A 25,412-nucleotide genomic window follows, 5' to 3' on the forward strand; every position below is an offset into this window, starting at 1 on the left:
CCAGTCCCCGGGGAAATCATTTCACTCATCTTTGGCATTGCTAAAGTTACTGTCTCCTTCCTGGAACCCCTAAATGCTGTTGTCTTCCCTCAGAGACCTTGCACATACGTAGTTGTTTGTATGTTGTCTCCTGCCATTATTAGACTGAGTTCTTTGAGTGTAGGAATTGTTTTTGTCTTTCTTTCCACAGTGCTTACCATAATATCTGGCACACAGTAAGTGCTAAATAAATGCTTGTCTGACTGATTGGCCCTATACACCAAATTAGGTTTATACATGGGTACATTGGTTATACACCAAATCCATTTCACACCCACACCCACACACTCACACACACATATTCATACCCGCATACACATGTACTCAGTCACACACACACACACACACACACACACACACACAGAGCTATTTATTTGCCCATATTCCTGGCAGGCAGATGTCAGCTGTTTTGGCCAGCCTCCTTCACTGTCAGTTTTAAAACCATCTGAATTAGATTTGTAACACCCAAGGTCAATATTTTGTGATGGCGTGCATTAGGTGCATTCTGTTCCTGGGCACCATTCCTGTATTTTCAGCCATTCTCCAGAAATCCTGGTTCCGTTCTCAGACGCCATCTTCTCAGCCATCTGGTCCCCTTCCTGATCCAACTTTCCCAGCTGCAGCAGTGATGAAAATACCATGGGTGTTCTGGACATCCTCGGTCACTTGACAGGAATTCCCCAATCCTCAGTAAGGCTCTCTCCATTCCCTCTGATATCACTTGTCCCCACGGAATTTCTTACATGAGGCTGGTCAGTCAGGTATCAGGAGGGTCTCGGGTACCACACCTAGACCATGGAAGGAGAGAAGACTCCACAGCTGTGTAGCCTGGGTGAATAACTTAACTTCTCTCAATTCCAGTTTCCTGATTTGTGCAACGGAGACACATGGTGGCGTTAGAAGGAGCATTCGATTGAGAGGCAAGAGACCTCGATTCCGATATACTCCAAGCCCCAATCCACTTACTACTTGTATGTCCTTGAACAAGTTCTTAGGCCTCAGTTTACCCAACTGTAAAATGAGAATTTTGAGCTAGACCAGGATTTTTAAAACTTTTTCCACTTGGGACCCTTTTTTGCCTGAGAAGTTTTCACACACATAAAAAAACTGGGTATACAAGCATATAAAGCAGGTATATGAATCAAACTCTGATGATAAATCATAAAGAGATTTGTTTTAAAACAATTCATACATCATTTAATTTTGCCCTTTATTAAAGATGAAAGCAAATTTGCCTACTGAGGAGATGAATGCGCTTCCTTATTTTTCCATAAAGAGGTAAATCTCAGAGGAATATTTGATTTTACTGTTGCCAGCTTTTTTAACACCCCCACATTCAGTCTGAGAAGCTTTGAACTAGTTGACTTCCAAGGGCCCTTCCAGCTCTTTTTTCTCTTACAGGTTTATTGTGAGGAGCAAATAAGTTGTGTGTAAAGTGCATTACAAGCCTTAAAGGTGTAGAGAAATGGGATTACAGCTGGGACCAGAGCTTGAAAATAGGACAATATAAGTGGTTTGCCCCTGGGCACCGAATTAAGAAAGAGCGGAGTGTAGTGCTCTTCTGTAGCAGGATGGAAGCAGCAATCCAGTAATTACTTGGCAAAACAAGTTCCACTTGGAACTTGGAACCAGATGGCCTGCTTCCCCCTACCCCTCATCTGCCCTGAAGTGGAGACAAAAGGCCCTCCACAGCAGCAGTCTGTGCCCCCAAAGATAGGTGAGGGTGATTTCCTGCTGTTTCCATGTTTCTAATCTTACTTCTCAGGCTGCTGGAGGTGTCAGAGTGAATGGAGTATTGCATAGAATTGGGAAGAGCCGATTTCAAATTCAGCCTGAAACACTTAGTAGTAGCGTGACTCCAAGGAAGTCACTTCAGCTGCCTGTCTCAGTTTGCCCATCTATAAACATGGGTACCATAATAGCATCTACCTCCCAGGGGTGTAGTTAGGATCAAAGGAAATGATTTTTTGTAAAGCGCCTTAAGAGTTGAAAGGCATATTTAGAGTTGGGTGTGTGCATTTTGGAGTAGGCTTAAGGCCAGGAGCTGGTTCTAACTCTACTCCCTCCTGACCCCAAAATGCCTCCCAACTCTAACCCTAACCTGACATGGTGTAAATGCTGTGGAAATGCTTGTTACCTTCTGTTGTCCTGTTGCCAGTTGGTACCAGGCATAATTATTCTGGCTCTTCCACGGCACTAGACAGACAGGAGATGTACTCTCAGCACCTTATATCAGAATGTTCCCCCCCCCCAATAAAATAAATAAAGATCTTCCAAGTTGGTTTTTCTCGCTAGCTCTTGTAATGAGCGCCTGTGCCCAGGTGCCTATCGTCATGTTCTTTTGCTACACCAGAGACTGGGCAATGACTTGTTTCCGACTGCATTCAAAACTACTCCACCCAATTTTAGCCTTGATATTTAAAGGAGAAAGAACTTCAAATAAGTAATAGAAGCCTTTGAAGGCCACTGACTGCAGTGAGATGACCATATACGAATTTTGTTCCAATTAGCTGAGGGATTTCATCACATCCTCTGGGGCCCCTCATCAGGCTAGCTAAAAGAAAGGGGTCAGGGCAACTAGGTGGCTCAGTGGATAGAGCACCAGCCCTTAAGTCAGGGGAACCTGAGTTCAAATCTGACCTCAGACACTTAACACTTCCTAGCTCTGTGACCCTGGGCAAGTCACTTAATCCCAATTGCCTCAGTAAAGCAAAAAAAAAAAAAAAAAAAAAAAAGGTAGAAGAAGAAGAAGAAGAGAGAGACAGTGGTAACTAATTATGAAAGTTTGTGTGGCTAGAATTCTAGTTAACCCCATTAAGAAGGAACTTGAGTAGGGTGAAGGGCAGGATTCTACATCCTTTCTTCTCCCGTCATTCTCCTAACTGGTAAGAAGAGTATTGAGAGAATTTGGACTTCTCCTCTTCCCATTAGCATCTAACACTGGTTTCTTGGTCTTTGGTCTTTCCCCTTCTACTGACTCCTTCCCTACTATCTACAAACATGCTCAAGTCTCCCCCACCCTAAAAATCATACTGACTTTAATCCTTCCCTTCCCACTATGATCCTCTTCTACCCTTGGTGGCCAGATTCCTCCAAAAGGCCATTTACAATGACTCCATTTTCTCTCCTCTCACTCTCTTCATTCATTATCATCCAGCTCCTGAACTCATCATTCCCATTAAACTGTTCTGTCCAAATTTACCAACGATCTCTCAATTGGCAAATCCATTGGTGTTTTCTCAGTCTTTGATCCCCTTGACCTTTCAGCAGTCTTGGACCTAGTGAATGATTCTCCCCTTTCTAGGTCTTCAGGCCATCCCTCTCTCCTACCCATCTGGCCCCTCCTCTGTTTCCTTGTGGGTCCTCTGAGCTTATCTCCTGTGATCTTGGGCTCTGTCTCTATCCCACTTCTTTTTTTTCTCGAAGCTGGTTCAAGTGCTGATGTCTCTATCCTAAGGATTCTCGGGCCTCCCTTTTCTACCCCAATCTCTAGACCTCCAGCTGCCTTTCAGACATCTTGAAATGCATGTCCAGCAGACATCTTAAACTTTGTCCAAAATAGAACTCATTCTGTTCCCCCTAGATCCTTCCTCGCTTCTCACCTTTCCTAATACTGGAGAAGATAAGACCAGTCTCCCCGCTTCTCAGGCTCACGACCTGGGAGTCATCATGGAGTCCTCAGTCCCTTCCTCCCCCATCCTCCAAATGCAATGGCCTGGCAAGTTCACCTTTGCAGCATCTCTCCCCACTCCAATGCGTCCTCCATCCGTCCACCAAAGTGATTTTCCTAGAGTGCAGGTTTTATCATGTTGCCCTCTTATTCAAGTAACTCTAGAAGGTTATTGTTACTTCCAGGATCAAATACAAGGGAGGGAAGGGAGAAGGAATATACACTTCTGTGATACCTACTATATGCCAGGCATTGTGCTGAACATTTTTTACAAATGTCATCTCATCTGAGCCCCACAACCACCCTGGGAGAGAGGTAGTCTATCTCCATTTTACAAATGAGAAAAATGAGGCAGGCAGAGACTAGGGGACTGGCTCAGGGTCACACAGCTCAGTGAGTGACGGAGGGTCGATTTGAACACAGGTCTTCAGGACTTCAGCTGTAGCACTTAGTTGCCTCTGAGGTCCAAAGTTCTTCATAAATTGTCACCCTCCCCAATCTTTTTAGTCTTACACTTCCCACATTCTGTGATTTGGTGACGATGGCTTCCTTGCTGTTCCTGCACTAGATGCTATGTCTCCTGAGTTCCTGCAGTTTCACTGTACCCTAGGCCAGAAAGGGTATTGCCTCCTTATTTCTGCCTCTTGGTTTCCCAGGCACTGTTTGCAGCTTGGGGGAAAGAAGGGCAAAAGTCATTGTGTCTTTGAGAAGTTCATATTCTAATGAATGATGCAGAATGCCACCAAAAAAAAAAAAAAGATATACAGGATAAATTGGAAAAGACCTAAGAGAGAAGGTCCAAAGATGGAGGAGGACCGAGAAAGGCTTCCTGCATAAGGTGGGCTTTTAGGCGAAACTTGAGGAAAGCTCAGGTGGCCATAAAATAGATAGCAGGAAGGACGGCCTTTCAGGCATGGGAGACCATCAATAACAATGCTTCAGGACCTGTTTCTGAAACCCATGACAAACAATGTAGACTAGAAAGAAACACAAATCCCCCAGGTCTGCTTCTCAGCCCAGGTTAACTGATAGGGCCAACGGGAAAAAGAAGTCATTCATCCTTCTGGGGAAGGGGAAAAATTATTATCCCCAATTTAGGAGACGAAACATGGAGGCACCCTCATGGGACCTTAGCTGGGGTATGTTCAGATATCCTAAAATGGAGTTTCCCTTTCTCCCCTAGCATGTGGTAGTCTCTTTTGGCTCTCTTGGTGCTATTAAGACAATTACTCTTTCCTGCTCAGACTTGGGAGCTTGATCTATGGAACTCTTGGAGCCAGGGTCCCAGGCAAGATTGTATAAGAGGTTGTGATTTTTAAAAAAAAATTCTCTTTATCCATTATTATTTGGATCCAGCATGATCACTTTATTTATTTATTTATTTTTGGCTGAGACAATTGGTTGACTTGCCTAGGGTCACACGGTCAGTAAGTGTTAAGTGTCTGAGGGCAGATTTGAACTCAGGTCCTCCCGACTCCTGACTTAAGGGCTGGTGCTCTACCCACTGCCCCTTGGTCAGTTTAATTGTGTGGGACTAGCTGAGATTTTTTTCTGAGATTTCCAATTATTTCAATCAATATAAGGGGGTAAGAGTGTATGTGATACTCATCTGGTAGTTGTAAATCCCTTTTTATTGGGGGGGGGTTGTATAAACTAGATCTGATGTGATTTTCTTCTTCAAACATCTTTGCAAAGTAACGCTTTAATTTCTCTTATGGGTTGTCAATTCCTCTCTCTTTGGCCACTATAATTCAAAATTGTGTTCATTTCCTTGGTCAATCTGATGTAACTATAAATTTGAGGAAGTCTTTGTTTTTGGTTGTTACATTTGAATTCTGGGTCTCTGCTTAAGTATATTATGTATTATGTATTATATATATGTAAAATAAACCTTGGTAATAAACTTTGGTTTTGCCTCCTAGATCTCTGCCTGTTGTTAAGTACCATTAGCAGCAATAGGCATCAATTAATCATCGGATATTTTCATAACAAGATGTTGCAGCAAGCTAGACCATTTGGGAAGCTTAGAGAAGCCAGTATGTCTGGGATTTGAGCCTGAGGGAGTTTGGGACTTGGAACTGGGACTATGCACACTCTCCTCCCATTCCTCATCTCCTCTCACTCAAATGCCTTCTGCCTCTTTCTCTTCCTTCGATTATTTTTCATGTGAAGAAATGGCCTTACTCTGCACCAAAAACAAACCCTCTGCTGTTCAGCTGATCCCACTGCATCCCATCTCCTCAATGGATTGCCCCTCTATAACACTCATACTTTCCCTTATCTTCCATCTCTATCTCTCCAGCTTTTTCTTTAGTGCCTGCAAACATGCCCAAGTTGTCCCCATCCTTCTAAGTCCTTCACTTGATCCTTTCATTCCTGCTGACTATTGTCCCATATCCCTTCTGCTGTTTGGAGCTATGCTCAAAAAGGCCATCTACCACAGGTCCCTTCATTTTTTCTTCCCTAATCCTACATCCCCTTGTTAATTCCTTGCAATTTAGCTTCCCAACTTCCTGATTGCACCAAAACTGCTCTCCCTAAAGTTACTGATGGTCTCTCAGTTGCTAAATCTAATCAATGGCCTTTAACAGCCGTTTTCTGTGACTCTCTGCAGCCCCTGATATTGTGGACCCATCCTTAGCACATGGTTCTCTGTAATATTCTTCTCTAAAATAGATTGTTCTCTGTGAGCAGGTTTCTTGGGGGGTTCTGGAGGTAGCCTTCATTTCAGTTCAGAGTAATAATCACCTCAAATGCAGCCAGGAATTAAAGTCCAGATCCTTTATTTTCTCTTTCAAAATAGCCCAGCTAGCTTTTTTAGAGACCAATCTCTCTCCTTGGTTCCTGCTGCTAGTCCTTTGCCTCTGCCAGCTTCAGCCTCTAAGTCCCTCCGAATCCAAAGCCTCCAGCCAGCACAAAGGTGGAAAATGGAATGAATCTGTCTTGCCTCTGACAGTGGGCTTGTCCTTTAGTGGGCTTGTCCTTCTGACTTGTGAATTTCCCTGAACTTCCAGTGGGCTTGTCCTTTTATATGCTCGTTTAGAGGTGTGAACTCTTAAAGATGTGAAAGGTGTAAACTCTTGCAGAACTCTTAACAAGTACTAAGCACATCAGTGAACCAGAGAACTGCTAAGCACCATGCTAAAATTAGACAGCCAACTTAGCACCTTGTAAGAATCTTAACAGTTCTCAACAAATGTTGATTCACTCTCTTCTCAGTACTTTCGTCTCTCTAGGTTTTTTGGGGGTCATGATTCTCTCCCGGTTCTCGATCGCTATCCAACTGCTTCTTCTCAGGCTCCTTTACCAGATTTTCTTCAGATCAGGTCCTCTAACCATAGGTGTCCTGTATGGCTCTCTCCTGGGTCCTCTTCTCACTCTCCATTACTTAGTGATCTCACCATCTCTATTCTGATGATTTCAAATCTACCTATCCTTCCCTAACTGCTGACCTCCAATCTCATAATTTCAACTGTATTTCAGACATCTCAAACTAGATGTCCAGGAGACAGCTCAAACTCAAGATGTTCAAACCAGAATTTGTTCCCTTTCCCAAGCCCACCCATTTCCCTCTTACTGTCAAGGGCAATATCATCCTCCTGGTCCCTTGGGCTCACTACCTAAGAGTCATGCTGATTCTTCACTATTTCTCACTGCCAGCCTCCCACATCCAAACTGTTGCCAAGGGCTGTTGACTTTACCTTTGCAGCATCTCTACCCTACCCCCTTCTCTCCTTTGACACTGCCATCTTCTTCTTGAGAGTCTTGCATATCATCTCATACCTGGACCATCGCAATAACCTGTCGGTGAGCCTGCCCGCCTCAGATCTTTCCTCATTTCAATTCACTCTCCATTCAGCCAACAAAGTGATTTTCCTAAAATAAAGGTTTGATCATTTCACTCTCCTGCTTGTTGTTTGCCCTTCTTTCTTGAACGTGAAATTGTGGAGGTGACACCATGACATGCAAGTGAATGGGATTGAAATGAGGGAGAGCTGGGCAGGGTCAGGCATTGCTTCCCTTTCCACTCCAAAACCACCTGGCCCAGTGGCAACAAAATACTTTTTTTCCAAGTCCTGCCTTCCCTCCAACTTGTGCATACAGTTTTAGATCCAGTGAGCCACCCTGGCCTCCTAGCTGTTCCACCTCTTGGCTCTGGGCATTTTTGCTGTTTGTCCCCTGTACTTGGGATCACCTCCTTCCTTGGCTCCAGCCCTTAATCTCCTTTGACTTTCTTCAAATCCCAATTAAATCCCATCTTCTACAAAAAAACCCCTTTTCCACCACCTCTTAATGGTAAGTGTTTTCTTGCATTATCTCATTTGCATCTTCTATACAACTTGTTTGGACAGTTTTCTCTTTGTCTTCTTCATTAGATTGCAAGTTACTGGAGGGCAGGGCCTTTCTTTTGATTCTTTTTGTATCCTGTGGCTTAGCACCCACACCATAGGTGCTTAATAAATATTCATTGATTGACTTCCTGAATGGAGGAAAGATATATACCTCTTCACAACTCTACACATTGAGGTGGTTCTAGGGAGAAGGGATTATGCCTCCTATTTGGGGAAAGTTTATTGTGATTGTTCCTTTGAAAGCAGTATTTCTTTGTAAAATCTAAAGCTACTTACTGGCCAAACAGGACTTGATGTGGAGTGCCCCCCCCTGCATTTGGAGGAATACCATGGAGCCAATGGCAGGGGGCCTAGACATCTCCCTTCAAGGGTCCCAGAAAATTCTATGGGTGGGTTACAATCTAAGCCACCTAGTAGTGGAGGCCAGAGTGATTAGTTTTATGTTGCCTATAGAGTACTTTTTTTTTTTTGAGAGTTAAAACATAGTGGATGTTCATTGATTAGGGAAAGGTTAAATCAATTGTGACACAGGAATTTAATGGAATATTGGAATATTATGAATATTCCATGAACATGAACCGCAGAAGGAATTAGGAGAGAGAGCCAAGAAAACAATATACACAGTTACTACGACTCTACAAATGCAGAGAAGACTGCAGAAGAAAATAAATCTTGCAAAATTACAGTAAACAAACAAGGCTGTAAAGAAGGGTGAGACACCCTTATCCTGTGCCTTTGTAGGGGTGGAAGATCCATGGATGGGGCCTATTGTATACATATTCTGGTTTTTCGATTATTTGATTGTTTTTGCTGTGTTTTTTTTTTTAAATTTAAAAAATGTTATTTGTGATACGAAATGGCTTAGGGGGGATGGGGGAATGCTGGGGGAAACCTGTATGTTAAAAAAAAAGGCTAATAAAAATTCTCAAAAACAAAAACAGAATGGGAAAATAAGAAAGGGGCAGGTTGTGGAAAGCTTTCAAACCCAGGCTGAAGGGATTCTTTTTGAGCCGAGACACCAGAGGAAGCAGTTGCCATTTAATCGAGTTGGGGGATGGGGGTGACGATGACTTGGTGAGATCTGCGCTTTGGGAACGTCGCCCTAGCAACCGACTGCAGATGGATTAGAGTTTGGGGGCGAAGGGGGGTAGTGGGGGGAGACGAGGCAGGGGAACCAATCGGAAGGCTACTGCAGTAGTCTAGGCTGGAAGTGATGGGGGAAGCTGCACCAAGAGTGGGGGCTATGTAAATAAGGGGAAGGAGATGTGTGTGACGGGCGCTGCCATGGTAGAAACGCTAAGCCTAGGCCAGCCATTGGACAAAACTCGCCGCACCGTGGCGACGAAATATCTCTAGTCGGGTTGGGGGCGCTGCCGGGTGTGGATAGCCAGAGAACCAAGATGGCAGCGGGGGAGGGGTGAGCCGCAGTCCGAGTGGGCGGGTGACGTCACAGCCTGGAGGCCCCGCCCTCAAGCTCTGCGCCTCTCTCAGCCTGGCACGTCAGCTCAAAGCAGCGGCAGCGGGGGCGGGGGCGGAGGAAACGGTCACTGCGCGCTTGGGGACGCCACAGAGGCGGCGGCGACGACGGCGGCAGCAGGACTCGAGAGCCATTGTCAGGTCTGCTACCGCGATCGGCCCGAAATACGCAGAGGCCCCGGGAGGAGGCAGCGGCCTATACCGTGACCTAAGGCTAGGCCCCGGCTCGACTCAGCTCGGCCCGGCCTGGAAGCTCGCGTCCGTGGGTAAGGCCCATCTTCCCGAAGCCTTTCTCCGGCAATCGCCCCCCCCCCACCGCCACCATTTCCGCCACCATTCCCGCCCCGCTGCCCCCCCCTGCGTGCAGGATGACGAGCAGCATAGTCGGGGGCAAATACGAGCTGCTGCGGAAGGTTGGGGCCGGTTCGTTCGGCGACATCTACCTCGCCATCAACATCACGAACGGCGAGGAGGTGGCTGTGAAGCTGGAGTCGCAGAAAGCCAAGCACCCCCAGCTGCTGTACGAGAGCAAGCTGTACAAGGTCCTGCAGGGCGGGGTGGGCATCCCCCACATGCGCTGGTACGGCCAGGAGAAGGACTACAACGTCCTCGTCATGGACCTCCTGGGGCCCAGCCTGGAGGACCTGTTCAATTTCTGCTCCCGCAGGTTCACCATGAAAACCGTGCTGATGCTGGCCGACCAGATGATCAGCAGGATCGAATATGTGCATACCAAGAACTTTATCCACAGGGACATCAAGCCTGACAATTTCCTGATGGGCATCGGGGCTCACTGCAACAAGCTCTTTCTCATTGACTTTGGACTGGCCAAAAAGTACCGAGACAACCGCACCAGGCAGCACATCCCTTACAGGGAGGATAAAAACCTCACCGGCACCGCCAGGTATGCCAGCATCAATGCACACCTCGGCATCGAGCAGAGCCGTCGCGATGACATGGAGTCCCTGGGCTACGTGCTGATGTATTTTAACAAGAGCAGCCTGCCCTGGCAAGGACTGAAGGCTGCCACCAAGAAGCAGAAGTACGAGAAGATCAGCGAGAAGAAGATGTCCACCCCTGTGGAAGTCCTCTGCCAGGGCTTTCCTGCAGAATTTGCCATGTATCTCAACTACTGCCGTGGCCTGCGCTTTGAAGAGGCACCTGATTACATGTACCTGAGGCAGCTGTTTCGCATTCTTTTCAGGACTCTGAACCACCAGTACGACTACACTTTCGATTGGACAATGTTAAAGCAGAAAATGACCTAAAAGGCGGGCCCCTCTAGTGGGGAGGGTGGGCAGACCCCCCGGGCCCTACAGGTTTCCAGGCATGGAGAGAAATATATGAAGTAGAGCAGATCAGAGCAGATCTTGTTACTCCCCAAATGTAGACATTTTAGTTCACGTGTACACTTCTAGTGGTGGTGAACAACCATTTCTTTGGTGTGAAGAATTTAATTTCAGTATAAACTGGCTGTGGTTAACACTAGCCTAGTATTCAGAGTTGTAGCTGCTGTGTTTGTGATTGTTAACTGGCATAGTGAAACATGATGTTCAGTTTTCTATTGCGTTTTTCAAGGGGAAACGTTAACTACATGGTTAACACACAAGCGGTAGAGATAAATTGTGCATATGCCAATTTTCTGTTACCTTTTCTTTTGTTCCAATTGTAATCCTGAATTTGTGCTTTGAGATCTTGTTTCAAAAGAATGGCATGAACAGTTTTCAACCATGGTTGTGGTAATTGTAAATGCTACAATTGTACACTCGTGGAGTTTTGTTTTTTCCTCCCTGGAGTTTAAATGTTGTACACTTAAACATTCTTAAATCTGTTGGCTTCTGTGTGCAAGGCAGCTGACAAGGTAGCAACCAAAGATTCCAGTTTTTAAGCATATGAAAGACTCTGCCTGCTTAATGTGCTAGAAATAACATCATCTAAGTGTAAACTTAAGAAAATCGTAGTGACTACTAGATTATCTGTAGTGCTCTGCATTAACTCTATAATGTTCTTGATATTTAAAAAATAGCCTATTTGTCACAGACGTTTTGTTAACATCTTATGAACCTGTATGTGTTACTTATATAAATGTAATCAGTGTAAGCATCTATATGATCTGGAATTTCATGTTTATGTTGAAATGAGAGTTGTTTTGTTTACAAGTTCATTAAAAACTAAAAATTGACTCTGTTTAAAAAAACAAATTGGCCACGTGTGGTGAATACAAGTGAAGGTCCAGAGGGTGGTGAATCTGGACTGAGAAGCTGCAAACCTGGGTTATTGGGAAAAAAGCAGTACCTTGGACAGTACTTGGCTGTGGAGAAGGGACAGGGAGGGGGAAGGAGAGGGAAAGAAGAGGAAGGAAGATGAAACCTAAGTAGACATTGGTAACTGGGAGCAGAGGGAAGGTTGGGCCCCTCCTGTAGGTAATTCTTGGTTTAGAGCAAATAAAATAATTTGACAGAACTTGTCTTAAAGACAAGACGTGACTAATTTTGAATAGACTTCCCTAGTGTGCTTCAGAAAGCAATGTGCTTTCTGGAAATACCGTTAAATGTTCCCTACTATCCCCTACGAATTCGACTGTTTCCCAACTACGTCCTCAGATACGATTTTCAGCTTCTGCAGTGTCTGCTGTACTTGGTTACCTATGCCAAATTAAGCCAGAAATATAGGAAAATATGCTTAATACAATTATTAACCAGAGGAAGAACATTGTCTCCCAAACCAAGGTTTCTGCTTGGTAACTAATTCATAAATCAATTAGAGCATCAGATTAACTCTCTCTTCCTGTGTTAACAAATATATTTTATTTGAGGTATCAAATACAACTACTTTATAATCTTTTTTTCCCAAATCCTAATATTAGAAATTTAAAAGCATCACTAACAAAATAATCTCACAAACCCATCATTAATTATTTGTTTTTAATCCAAATGGATACATTAAGGAAAAACATCGCATGCATATTTTGACATTCAGAAACCAAGCTAGGAGAACTATCACTTTAATCGCAGCCACAATGTGCCAGGAAGCATTATTCCTGATTATCAAAACCAATAGGAAAAACAGATTCTGAGGCCTAAAGTTTGCTCCTTGGTTTCAAATATTTTTCCAAATCTACAAGGATTGATATTCTTTAGAATCAGAATTTTCAGGATTAGCAAAATCCTTAGATAGTCTCACCTATCGGTTTATATAGGAGCAGTTTCTTTAGAGAGTCTCTTTTCAGTAAGCATTTTCTGAGAGAAGTATTTCCTGCTGCAAATTCCTTCTCACCACTATAAGATCTTCCACCAGATTGTCGTTTTGACTTATAAATTCTAGAAAAATTCTGGGTTCACGGTGTGCTTTGGCAAGAGATGGGGATTGTTTTCCCTAAGGAATTAAGGCACTCTGAATTTATATTGCAGCATTTCTCCAAGAGGAGATAATAGTTCTACAGACAGGTCAGCTCCTCTCTATCTTGCTATTCTTAGTTTGAGGGTGTCTTTCTTAGCTTTCTGTGGCAATATTTACAACCCCAGGGTTCCCTTTTTCCCTTTACTATTTTTTTGTTTTATTTTCACTTCCTAGAGATTCCCATTGCTGACAAAAAATAAAGACTCCAACCTCCTGCTAGGTCACACAAACAAGATGACATACCAGACGCTCAGTCCTCACCCTCTCAGACCTCTCCCATACAAAAATTATACACCCCCAAAATAAAGCAGTTTCTTTGTTTTAGAACACCTGCAATCCAAAGGAAGCTTCCAAAAAAACCCCTGTAAGAATGGATGCTTAGTAACCCCAGGTTCACTCTGCACTCTTCCCCTACCTCCCATGCTACCTACTGGCAGGGAGGCTGAGCTAGCGTCTTCCCCCTGCTCCTTCCTCCCTCTTCCCAATATCAGAGACCCTGGCTCCAAACTGTGGAAGTTTGGGCCTTAAGAGCCAGATCAGCCACAGCCTTTAGGAGCAAAACCCTGAAAACACCAGGCAATGTTCTGAAGTGCCAGAGAAAACAGACTGAACTGCTGGTGCTGGGCCAGGGAACTAAGGAAAAAAGGGAGTGGGGGCAGGGCTTTCTCTCTCTCTCTCTCTCTCTCTCTCTCTCTCTCTCTCTCTGTGTGTGTGTGTGTGTGTGTGTGTGTGTATCTGCTTCTGTCTGTCTTTGTCTCTGTCTCTTCTCTCTCTTTCTCTCTTTGTCTCTCTCTGTCTTCCTCTTTATGTGTGTGTGTGTGTGTACGTATGTGTGTGTGTGTGTCGTGTGTGTGTGTGTGTGTGTGTGTGTGTGTTTCTCTGTCTCAGGCATTTTCTTTGTCCCTTTTTTTCTCTCTCAGTCTTTGTTTTTCTCTCTGTCTCTCTTTGTCTCTTTCTCTCCCTCTTTCTCTCTGTCACTGTCTGTCTGTCTCTGTTTATTTCTGTCTCTCTCTTTCACTCAGTTTCTCTCTCTCTCTCTCTCTCTCTCTCTCTCTCTCTCTCTCTCTCTCTCTCTCTGTCTCTGTCTCTCATCTGTGTGCGTGTGTGCACGTGTCTGTGTGTGTGTGTCTGTGTGTGCCATCCCCCTCCCCCCAGCACCACTCCACCCAGATTGAGGGAAAGAGCACAACATCCAGCTAGGGCAATTCTGACCACCCCAAAATCACCTGAAATAGAGACCTAGTGTGACAAATGGTCAATTGCTTAGCGTGGGAAGAAGCTGAGACCCATTTGAAATCCAGCTTGCAAGAATCCACAATCAGGAATTAGGAAGAGAGTGATAAGGAAATTGAGGTGTGTGGAGGGAGATAAGACTAAAAGCACCAACGATTTCAAGAAGAAATCTCAAAGACCTTTATACACACACACACACACACACACACACACACACACACATCAACAAGTTAGCCATTAACAACTTAAAAAGAAATAAATGATTTTTTTATTACTTTGATTTATTTTAAAGTTTGTTTATAGGATTAAGCTCCCTTCTTTAGGAAGAACTAGCCCTAAACTAAGCCAATCAAGGGAAACGGTCTTTTTTTTTATTTTGGAAAAAAACCTTTTTATTAGAAATTTTAATAGATAAAAAGTTTTTAGGGAAAAAAACTAAGAAATAAAACAAGCATTTCATTTTTCTTTTAACAATTTTTTTATGTGATTTAGCAGAAAGTTTAGAAGTAGAATTCTCCATTAGGGATTAGTTTTAAATAAATTTAAATTAAAAAGAGAGAATATAGGGAAGCAAAACTTTGTTAAATAGTCTCTTTTATATATATATATACACAGACACATATGTATGGATATATTATGCATGCATGTATGTATATATGTATATACAAAGTGCCCTTTAAATGGATGAATCCAATTGGCAAATTAGGCCAAAACAATTTGACATTGTTACTAAATTACATTTGAAGATAATTAAAACTCAACATAAACAGTAGACAGCAAGACCCCAGCCACAAGACTGTCATATGTTATATACTTAATAGAGGAAACAGGTAAAATTTTAATTTCAAAATCTCCAAGAGAAAACTTAGAAGTTCAAGTCTGATTTAATGCTATTTGTGTTCATTTTGTGAATGATAAAGAACTAAATTTAGGAATAGTGGGTTCCTTGCTTCAGATAAAAAAGGACTTTATACACGTAGAAATCTTTAAGAGAATGGGAAATCTGCTTATTTTCTGTTTTGTGCTAATCCATGCTGGCAGGTGCTTTCAAGCATTTGTTTTCTTCTGTACTTTTTCCTGTAGTCTAATAACTGGGGGGTAGGGGGTGGGGGGTGGTGAGATATAGTTATTGTCACTAGTAATTATAAATAAAAAATTGATTAAGTTGGGTTAGGGTTAAAATTTTGAAGCTACAATGTTATTGTGTATATTAGAAAATATGATTAGTCTTTGTACATACAAGGGGATAATAATAATAATGCTAGCATCTGCCTCCCGGGGTTGTTGGAGGAATTAAATGATTTTAAAGTGCTTAGTATAATGAGTAATGTGTAAATGTTGACTTTGGTTATTGGGTTTTGGAGTAAATAACACATCAAAGATAATGACATGGAAGTCTTCTAAGAAAGATAACTTAACATTTAATCTGATTGAATAGATGGAATTTGACTTGAGAAGAATTTGGGAAAATATGTGTTATGTTTAAAAACAAAAACGGCAACCAAAAACTCATGATATTTTTTAGACTTCTAGTTTTCTTATATAGTGAAATTTGGAGATATATTAGACATATGATTAGAAATGTAAATTCTCTTTTACTTAGGAAAATATACTTTTAAATACATACTGTTATGTGAAATTTTTCTGAGATACTGTGAAATGCTGTTAGAGAGATCTTCTCTATTGAGTTATTAAAGTAAATGTGATAACAGTCTTTGAGAGAAATAATAATAATGAAGTGCCTTTTGCATTAATTCTTATGATTTAATAGGAGGTTTGAGAATCCCCCCCCAACCAGAATTGTGATCTGAATCTGTAACTGTACTTGGGTAAAGTTGCTTTGAAATAGACTAAATTGATGTCATATGACTAAAGTAAGCATCTTTTGAATTGAACTAAATCTATGTAGCAAAATTGTTTTTAAAAACACAGTTACTACATATTCAATAAGTTAGCCAACTAAAGGGAAAGATTTCAATTTTGATGTTTAAAACTGCCTTATAATGTAAGTTAGCAAGTAGTTTAATAATTGAGAAATCAAAAACCAAACATTTTAAAGTACTACCAAAAACAGGTCTCTGAAATTCTTTCAAGTAAACAAGAACTAGAGAAAAAACCTGGTATGTGGTAAATACTATATAAATGAACTATTATTACATTTTTATTTGATCCTAATTACTCCATACTAGATATTCCTGCTGGGTTTTAAATGCTATTGGATGTGATTAACAAAACACTAAAGGAGATAGGGATAAATGATTTTCTCTGTAACATAATTTTAAAATGCATCCCACTGAATTATGTCATCTGACTAGTAATGTTTCATGTTTTAAATACTTGGTATTCAGCATGCAAAATTTTCTCTTTTTAAAAAATGTTGTTAGGTCATAAATGTATATTATAGAATGTGACAAATAGGTTTGAAAGCTGTTAATAGTTAATGAGGTATTTTGTTTTAAATTAAGAAAATAATAACAATAATAGTAAATTACTTACTTTGGGGAGAAAAGCATAGTAGATCTTTGTGAGGTTCCTAAGAACTAGTCTTGTTTACAGTGTTGTAAAACTCTAGTGCTACTGTTTAAGGAGCTATAGTTTCTCCCCATTAAAAGAGGAAGTTTATGTGTTAAATTTTAAGTAAAAAGTTAATTTCATCTGAGATCTTTTAGATAATGAGTTAATAATGAATGTGGACTAAAGTTTTGAACCAACTATTTCCTATGTGTAAACCTGTCTTCACTATAGTCATGTAAAACTCCAGAATGTAGTCTCTGTGTTGCTTGTCTAACTTAGCCATCCATCATTTCCTTTGGTAGTTGCTCCTTCAACTTATTTGGTGGGTTAAAGTTTTTCTGGAACTTATAATGGTTTTGATATTGGCAAGTAATATTCTGAAGCCCACCTAAAGTAGACAAATGTACTTCCCCTTCCTTTAAACTATCTATAGAGCAGACAAAAGGGGGAGATTAAAAACCTATCACGTATTTACTTACATATATTTAAGACACACACACACACACACATATGTGGTGAATTTTGCCTCTAACAACTATTTTGAATACATGAAAACTCTCTTAATGAACGCTCTATGAATTTACACCCTGTTCTAAGATATGATTAATGATAATTTGCTATTTAAATCAGAATCTTGTGAGACTTTAATCTTATATATTTCTAAGTTTTGATTTCAGATATGTGTCTGACTTCTCATAAGGCCACTAGTCCATTTTTAAAGAAAAATGTCAGCAGCTCAATGAACTCTAGCCATGGATATCTATCCCTGGAGCATAGTTTTGGAGGGGCAATCTTAGACATTTTCCTACCTGGTTTATTCTGAGCCTTGCTATGACTTTCTGTCATCTAATTGGCTGCCTATGACTCACAGCTGAAATTGAAAGGAAGCAATGCTACTCTCTGCCTTTCTCCTTCCTAGCAAATTCCATTGATCAGAAGTAAAAAAATGATAGCTCATTTTCCCACTGTAATACAATAAATCCTATTGGCAACTTTTGACTAAATAATATAAGCTAGTATAGTACTACTGTAGTGAGGAATCCTTTTGAATTTCCATTTGAATCACAAATAAGAAGGACCAATTTGTAATATTTAATTTATTGGAGATCATACCACAATATCCTTTCATTATGTTAATAAGACAATAATATCCTCCTAAGGGGGGTAATGGGAGATTATGACTTAGTGAGAGGTGTGACAATTTTCAAAAGTGCATTGAAAATTTTACATGTAAAAATTGCATTGCTAATTTTGAAGAAATTATTTTCCTATTTGAAGCATCTATCTGAGAATTTTCTTTTTTCTTTCTTTCTTTTCTTTTCTTTCTTTTTTTTTTTTTGGCTGAGGCAATTGGGGTTAAGCGACTTGTCCAGGATCACACAGCTAGTGTTAAGTGTCTGAGACCAGATTTGAACTCAGATCCTCTTGACTTCAGGGCTGGTGCTCTATCCACTGCACCACCTAGCTGCCCTGTCCAATAATTTTAAGAGAGAGATTCATTTTCCAATTCAGGCCCTCATGAGGTAACCATTGAAATTCTCTGAATTTGCAGGTGAATTATGCATTCTTAATGTGGTGACTGTTATAGCTCTATTTTATATTGAGTTTGTATTGTTTTCCTACATGCTCTTAGAACCTGAGAAACAGATTGAGAAGGGAGAAGCCTTTTCAGAATTGTCATAAGGGACTTCTGGCCAAGATGGCAGTGAGGACACACACATCTATTTTTAAGCTTTGTCTTTACTCACAGAATACTTTATTTCATGACAAGGCCTCGGAATTAGTGCTTGACTGAAAAAACCCACAAATAATTACCAACAGAAGATATCCTCGAAATTTGCCAGAAAAGGCCTGTTTTTGCTCAAGGAGGGGGGACAATAGACCAGGCACAGACTGGAGGCAGGCAGTGAGAGTACAGCAGGCAGCTCCCACTGAGCAAACCTGAGGCAGATGGGGTGTGATCTCAGCCATTCATATGGGGAGAACTTTACCACCATGTGGCTACTTTGCCCTGGCAGCAAATCAGTAGATCAGCAGAGAAGCTATAAACACATGGAGTAAAGACTATAACCCCGAAAAGCTAGGGTCACACCCACCCACAGTGTCTCAGCACACTCTCAGAGTCTCAGAGTCTAAGAGCACAGATGCAGCACAGTCCTTGCTGTACTACTAGTGCCTCACCGCACCCCCCCCCCAAAAAAAAGCAGACTACATTTGCTTTTTTTGTTAGTTTGTTTTCTTTGATTCTTAGACAAAATGAGTAAAAAATTTAAATGGGCTCTAACCATTGACAGCTTCTATATGGATAGAGAGCAGACTCTAAACCCTGAGAACACTAAAAACAGACTGTCCCCAAGTGAATCCCCAAAGGAAGATATGATCTAGTCCTCAACACACAAGACTCTCATAGAAGAAATTTAAAAAGATTCTCATAAGAGAGCTAGAAGAAAAATGGAAAAAGGAAAGGGAAGCTTGGCAAGAGGGTCTGGATAAGTCATCCCACTTATTTAAAGACAAAGTGGATAAAGAAATCAAATCCTTGAAAAACAGAATTAGTGAATTGGAAAAGGAAAATAGCTCTCTAAAAAATGAAATTGGTGAAATGGAAAAAAATTCCATAGAAAAAAACAACTCACTTAAAAACTCAATTGGATAATTAGAAAAAGATATAAAAAAGTGAGTGAAGAAAATAATTCATTAAAAATCAGAATTGAACAAATGGAAATGAATGACTTGAGGAGACACCAAGAATCAGTCAAGCAAAACCAAAATAAATAAATAAATAAATAAACAATGGAACAAAATGTCAAATACCTTCTTGGGAAAACAACAGACCTGGAAAATAAATCTAGGAGAGACAATGTGAGAATTATTGGACTTCCTGAAAAATATGATGAAAAAAGAGCCTGGATACTATTTTCCAGGAAATTATCAAATAGAACTGCCCAGAAGTTATAGAAACAAAAAGTAAAATAGACATTGAAAGAATTCATTGATCACCTACTGAAAGGGATCCTAAAATCAAAACTCCAAGAAATATTGTGGCTAAATTCCAGAACTATCAGACCAAAGAAAATATACTACAAGCTGCTAACAAAAATCAATTCAAATATAAAGGAGCCACAATAAGGATCACCCAGGATCTGGCAGCATCCACATTAAAGGGTCGAAGGACCAGGAATCTGATATTCTGAAAGGCTAAGGAACTTGGTATGCAACCAAGAATAACTTACCCAGCCAGAATGAGCATCTTTTTCCAGGGAAGAAGATGGTCATTCAACGAAATAAGTGAATTTCATCTATTTTTGATGAAAAAAACAGAACTGTTTGATCTCCAAATATAGGACTCAAGAGAAACCTAAAAAGGTAAAAAAAAATCTTGGGAACTATATTTCTGTTATAAAGATATATAAAGAACACATGTATAATTTGTTCGAGTATTATGATTCTTACAAGGTGCTAAGTCAGTGGAATTGATAGAGACAATGGTTTTTCAGCAGGGTGCTTAACAGTTCTCTAAATGTACTTAGTACTTAAGAGTTCCACAAAATTCACACCTTTTAGAGAGCATATATAAGCTAGGAGCCTCAACCAGGATGCACTTCAGGAAGCCCACAAGCCCACTCTCAGAGGCGGAGTCAGATTCATTCCAACTTCCATCTTTGTGCTGGCTGGAGGTGTTCGGAGGAGGAGAGGCTGAAGCTGGCAGAGGCAAAGGACTAGTGGTAGGAACCAAGGAGAGAGATAGGCCTCTAAGAAAGCTAAGCAGGCACCAGGAAGGAGACAAGACTTAAAAGGAATAAAGGATTTGGAATTTAACAGCTGGCTGAATTTGAAGTGATTATTACTCTGAACTGAAACTAAGGCTGCCTCCAGAAGCCCCCAAGAAATCTGCTGCCAGAGAACATTATAATTTAGAAAAGAACATAACATTCTAGAAACTAGAGGTGGAAAGGAAATTGTTCCAAATAAAGTGTAAAGTGGGGGTACTACATCTCATGAAGAGACAAAGGAAACCTATTATATCTGAGAGAAAGAATGGAGGGGGATGAATATAGCGGGTATCTTTCTGCCTTCAGAATTGGCTTAAAGAGCAAAGTATCAGACATATTCGATTTACGTGAAACTTCTCCCACCTCATTGAAAAGTGAGAAGGAAAAAGTGAAAAGGGAAGGAGTGAGCTAAGCAGAAGGGAATACAGAAACTGTAAGGGAAAAGGGTAAGATAGGGGGAGGAACTCTAAGGTGAAGGGAAGGATCCTAAAAAAGGAGGGCTGTGAGAAAGTTTTGGTGCTCACAAGTTTTATTCTGGGGAGGGGGGCATGGGGGAAAGAAGGGAGAAAAGCATAAACAGAGGTTAACAAGATGGCAAGTAATACAGAATTGGTCATTTTAACCATAAATGTGAATGGGGTAAATCCCCCCCCCCAAAGAGGAAGCGCTTAGCAGCATGGATTAAAAGCCAGGATCCTACAATATGTTGTTTATAGGAAACACACTTGAAGCAGGGCATACAGAGTAAAGGAAATAGATTGGAGCAGAATCTACTATGCTTCAGGTGAAGTCAAGAAAGCAGAGGTAGCCATCCTGATCTCAGATCAAGCTAAAGCAAAAATTGATCTAATTAAAAGAGATAAGGAAGGGCACTATATCTTGCTAAAGGGTAGCATGGATAATGAAGCAGTATCTATATTAAACATATATGCACCAAGTGGTGTAGCATCTAAATTCTTAAAAGAGAAATTAAGAGAACTGCAAGAAGAAATAGACAGCAAAACTATAATAGTGGGAGATCTTAACCTTGCACTCTCAGAATTAGATAAATCAAACCACAAAATAAATAAGAAAGAAGTCAAAGAGGTAAATAGAATACTAGAAAAGTTAGATATGATAGATCTCTGGAGAAAATGTAATGGAGACAGAAAGGAGTATGCTTTCTTCTCAGTAGTTCATGGAACCTACACAAAAATTGACCATATATTAGGACAAAAAGACCTCAAACTCAAATGCAGTAAGGCAGAAATAGTAAATGCATCCTTTTCAGACCATGATGCAATGAAAATTACATTCAACAAAAAGCCAGGGGAAAGTAGACCAAAAAATAATTGGAAACTAAATAGTCTCATACTAAAGAATGATTGGGTGAAACAGCAAATCATAGACATAATAACTTCACCCAAGAAAATGATAATAATGAGACATCGTACCAAAATGTATGGGATGCAGCCAAAGCAGTAATAAGAGGAAATTTCATATCTCTAGAGGCCTACTTTGCATAAAATAGAGAAAGAGAAGATCAATGAATTGGGCTTGCAACTAAAAATACTAGAAAAGGAACAAATTAAACCCCCCCAGTAAAACACTAAACTTGAAATTCTAAAAATAAAAGGAGAAATCAATAAAATTGAAAGTAAAAAAAAAACTTTTGAATTAATTAATAAAACTAAGAGTTGGTTCTATGAAAAAACCAACCAAATATATAAACTTTTAGTAAATCTGATTAAAAAAAGGAAAGAGGAAAATCAAATTGTTAGTCTTAAAAATGAAAAGAGAGAACTCACCATTGATGAAGAGGAAATTAGAATAATAATTAGGAGTTACTTTGCCCAACTTTATGCCAATAAATTCAATAACTTAAATGAAATGGAAGAATATCTTCAAAAATATAGCTTGCCCAGATTAACAGAGGAGGAAGTAAATTGTTAAACAGTCCCATTTCAGAAAAAGAAATAGAACAAGCTATTAATCAAATCCCTAAAAAAAATCCCCAGGACCAGATGGATTTACATGTGAATTCTACAAAATATTTAAAGAACAATTAGCCCCAATGCTATATAAACTATATGAAAAAATAGAGAATGAAGGAGTCCTACCAAACTCCTTTTATGACACAGACATGGTACTGATATCTAAACCAGGTTGGTTGAAAACAGAGAAAGAAAATTATAGACCAATCTCCCTAATGAATATGGATGCTAAAATCTTAAATAAAATATTAGTAAAAAGACTACAGAAAATCATCCCCAAGATAATACACTATGACCAAGTAGGATTTATACCAGGAAAGCAGGGCTGGTTCAATATTAGGAAAACTATTATCATAATTGACTATATCAATAACCAAAATTAACAAAAACAATATGATCATCACAATAGATGCAGAAAAAGCATTGGATAAAATCCAACATCCATTCCTAATAAAAACACTTGGGAGCATAGGAATAAATGGACTTTTCCTTAAAATAGTCAGGAGCATATATTTAAAAGCTTCAGTAAGCATCATATGCAATGGGGGAAAAACTGGAACCTTTCCCAGTAAGGTCTGGAGTGAAGCAAGGTTGCCCACTACCACCATTGTTATTCAATATTGTATTAGAAATGCTAACCTCAGCAGTAAGAGTCGAGAAAGATATTAAAGGAATTAGAGTAGGCAATGAGGAAACCAAACTATCACTCTTTGCAGATGATATGATGGTATACCTAGAGAACCCCAGAGATTCTATTAAAAAGCTATTAGAAATAATCCACAACTTTAGCAAAGTTTCAGGATATAAAATAAATCCACATAAATCCTCAGCATTTTTATACATCACCAACAAAATCCAACAGCAAGAGATACAAAGAGAAATTCTATTCATAATAATTGTTGATAGCGTAAAATATTTGGGAATCTATCTACCAAAGGAAAGTCAGGAATTATATAAGCAAAATTACAAAACACTTTCCACACAAAGAAAGTCAGATTTAAATAATTGGAAAAATTATATTAAGTGCTCTTGGATAGGCTGAGCGAATATAATAAAGATGACAATACTCACTAAACTAATCTATTTATTTAGTGCTATGCCAATCAGACTTCCAAGAAAATATTTTAATGATCTAGAAAAAATAACAACAAAATTCATATGGAACAATAAAAAGTCGAGAATCTCAAGGGAATTAATGAAAAAAAAAATCAAATGAAGGTGGCCTAGCTGTACCTGATCTAAAACTATCTTATAAAGCAGCAGTCACCAAAACCATTTGGTATTGGCTAAGAAATAGATTAGTTGATCAGTGAAATAGGTTAGGTTCACGAGACAGAATAGTCAATTATAGCAATCTAGTGTTTGACAAATCCAAATATCCTAACTTTTGGGATAAGAATTCATTATTCAACAAAAACTGCTGGGAAAACTGGAAATTAGTATGGCAGAAATTAAGCATGGACCCACACTTAACACCATACATCAAGATAAGATCAAAATGGGTCCATGATTCAGGCATAAAGAATGAGATTATAAAAAAATTAGAGGAACATAGGATAGTTTACCTCTCAGACTTGTGAAGGAGGAAGGAATTTGTGACCAAAGAAGAACTAGAAATCATTATTGATCACAAAATAGAAAATTTTGATTACATCAAATTAAAAAGCCTGTGTACAAACAAAACTAATGCAAACAAGATTAGAAGGGAAGCAACAAACTGGGAAAACATTTTTACAGTTAAAGGTTCTGATAAAGACCTCATTTCCAAAAATATAGCATTGACTCTAATTTATAAGAAATCAAGCCATTCTCCAGTTGATCAATGGTCAAAGGATATGAACAGACAATTTCCAGAGGATGAAATTGAAATTATTACCACTCATATGAAAGAGTGTTCCAAATCACTATTGATCAGAGAAATGCAAATTAAGACAACTCTGAGATACCACTACACACCTGTCAGATTGGCTAAGATGACAGGAAAAAATAATGATGAATGTTGGAGGGGATGCAGGAAAACTGGGAAACTGATGCATTGTTGGTGGAGTTGTGAACGAATCCAACCATTCTGGAGAGCAATCTGGAATTATGCCCCAAAAGTTATTAAACTGTGCATACCCTTTGATCCAGCAGTGCTACGACTGGGCTTATACCCCAAAGAGATACTAAGGAAGGGAAAGGGACCTGTATGTGCCAAAATGTTTGTGGCAGCCCCTTTTCATAGTGGCTAGAAACTGGAAATTGAATGGATGCCCATCAATTGGAGAATGGCTGGGTAAATTGTGGTATATGAAGGTTATGGAATATTATTGTTCTGTAAGAAATGACCAGCAGGATGAATACAGAGAGGACGGGCGAGACTTACATGAACTGATGCTAAGTGAAATGAGCAGAACCAGGAGATCATTATACACTTCAACAACGATATTGTATGAAGATGTATTCTGATGGAAGTGGATTTCTTTGACAAAGAGACCTAACTCAGTTTCAATTGATAAATGATGGACAGAAGCAGCTACATCCAAAGAAAGAACACTGGGAAATGAATGTGAATTATTTGCATTTTTGTTTTTTTCCCGGGTTATTTTTACCTTCTGAATCCAATTCTCCCTGTGCAACAAGAGAACTGTTCGGTTCTGCACACATATATTGTATCTAGGATATACTGTAACCTATTCAACATGTAAAGGACTGCTTGCCATCTGGGGGAGGGGGTGAAGGGAGGGAAGGGAAAAGTCGGAACAGAAGTGAGTGCAAGGGATAATGTAAAAAAAAATTACCCATGCATATGTTCTGTGAATAAAAATTTATAATAAAAAATATATATATATATATATAAAGAATTGTCCTGAGAACATGGTTTGTTCCAGAAATGTACAAAATAGGCTGAAAGAACTTTACATCATGAGCCTATAATACAGAGTGACCTTTGAATTTTTTCATCTTTATCAAGGATTTCCAGTGAACTGGTGGAATTCAATAA

General features: G+C 39.9%; 1 protein-coding gene across 1 annotated transcript; it reads left to right on the top strand.

Moving 5' to 3' along the window:
- The first annotated feature begins 9,603 nt into the window (after positions 1-9,603).
- On the top strand, positions 9,604-11,738 carry LOC127542886 (casein kinase I-like). The gene has a single exon (XM_051968779.1). It carries the CDS (start codon positions 9,906-9,908, stop codon positions 10,803-10,805), a length of 900 nt encoding a protein of 299 aa, XP_051824739.1. The 5' UTR covers positions 9,604-9,905; the 3' UTR covers positions 10,806-11,738.
- Positions 11,739-25,412: the final 13,674 nt, after the last annotated feature.

The sequence above is a fragment of the Antechinus flavipes genome, chromosome X (genome assembly GCF_016432865.1).
Source record: "Antechinus flavipes isolate AdamAnt ecotype Samford, QLD, Australia chromosome X, AdamAnt_v2, whole genome shotgun sequence".
Classification (NCBI taxonomy): domain Eukaryota; kingdom Metazoa; phylum Chordata; class Mammalia; order Dasyuromorphia; family Dasyuridae; genus Antechinus; species Antechinus flavipes.

Excerpts from the sequence above, each read along its gene's own strand:
- LOC127542886 (XM_051968779.1), top strand. The coding sequence starts at position 9,906 with ATGACGAGCAGCATAGTCGGGGGCAAATACGAGCTGCTGCGGAAGGTT.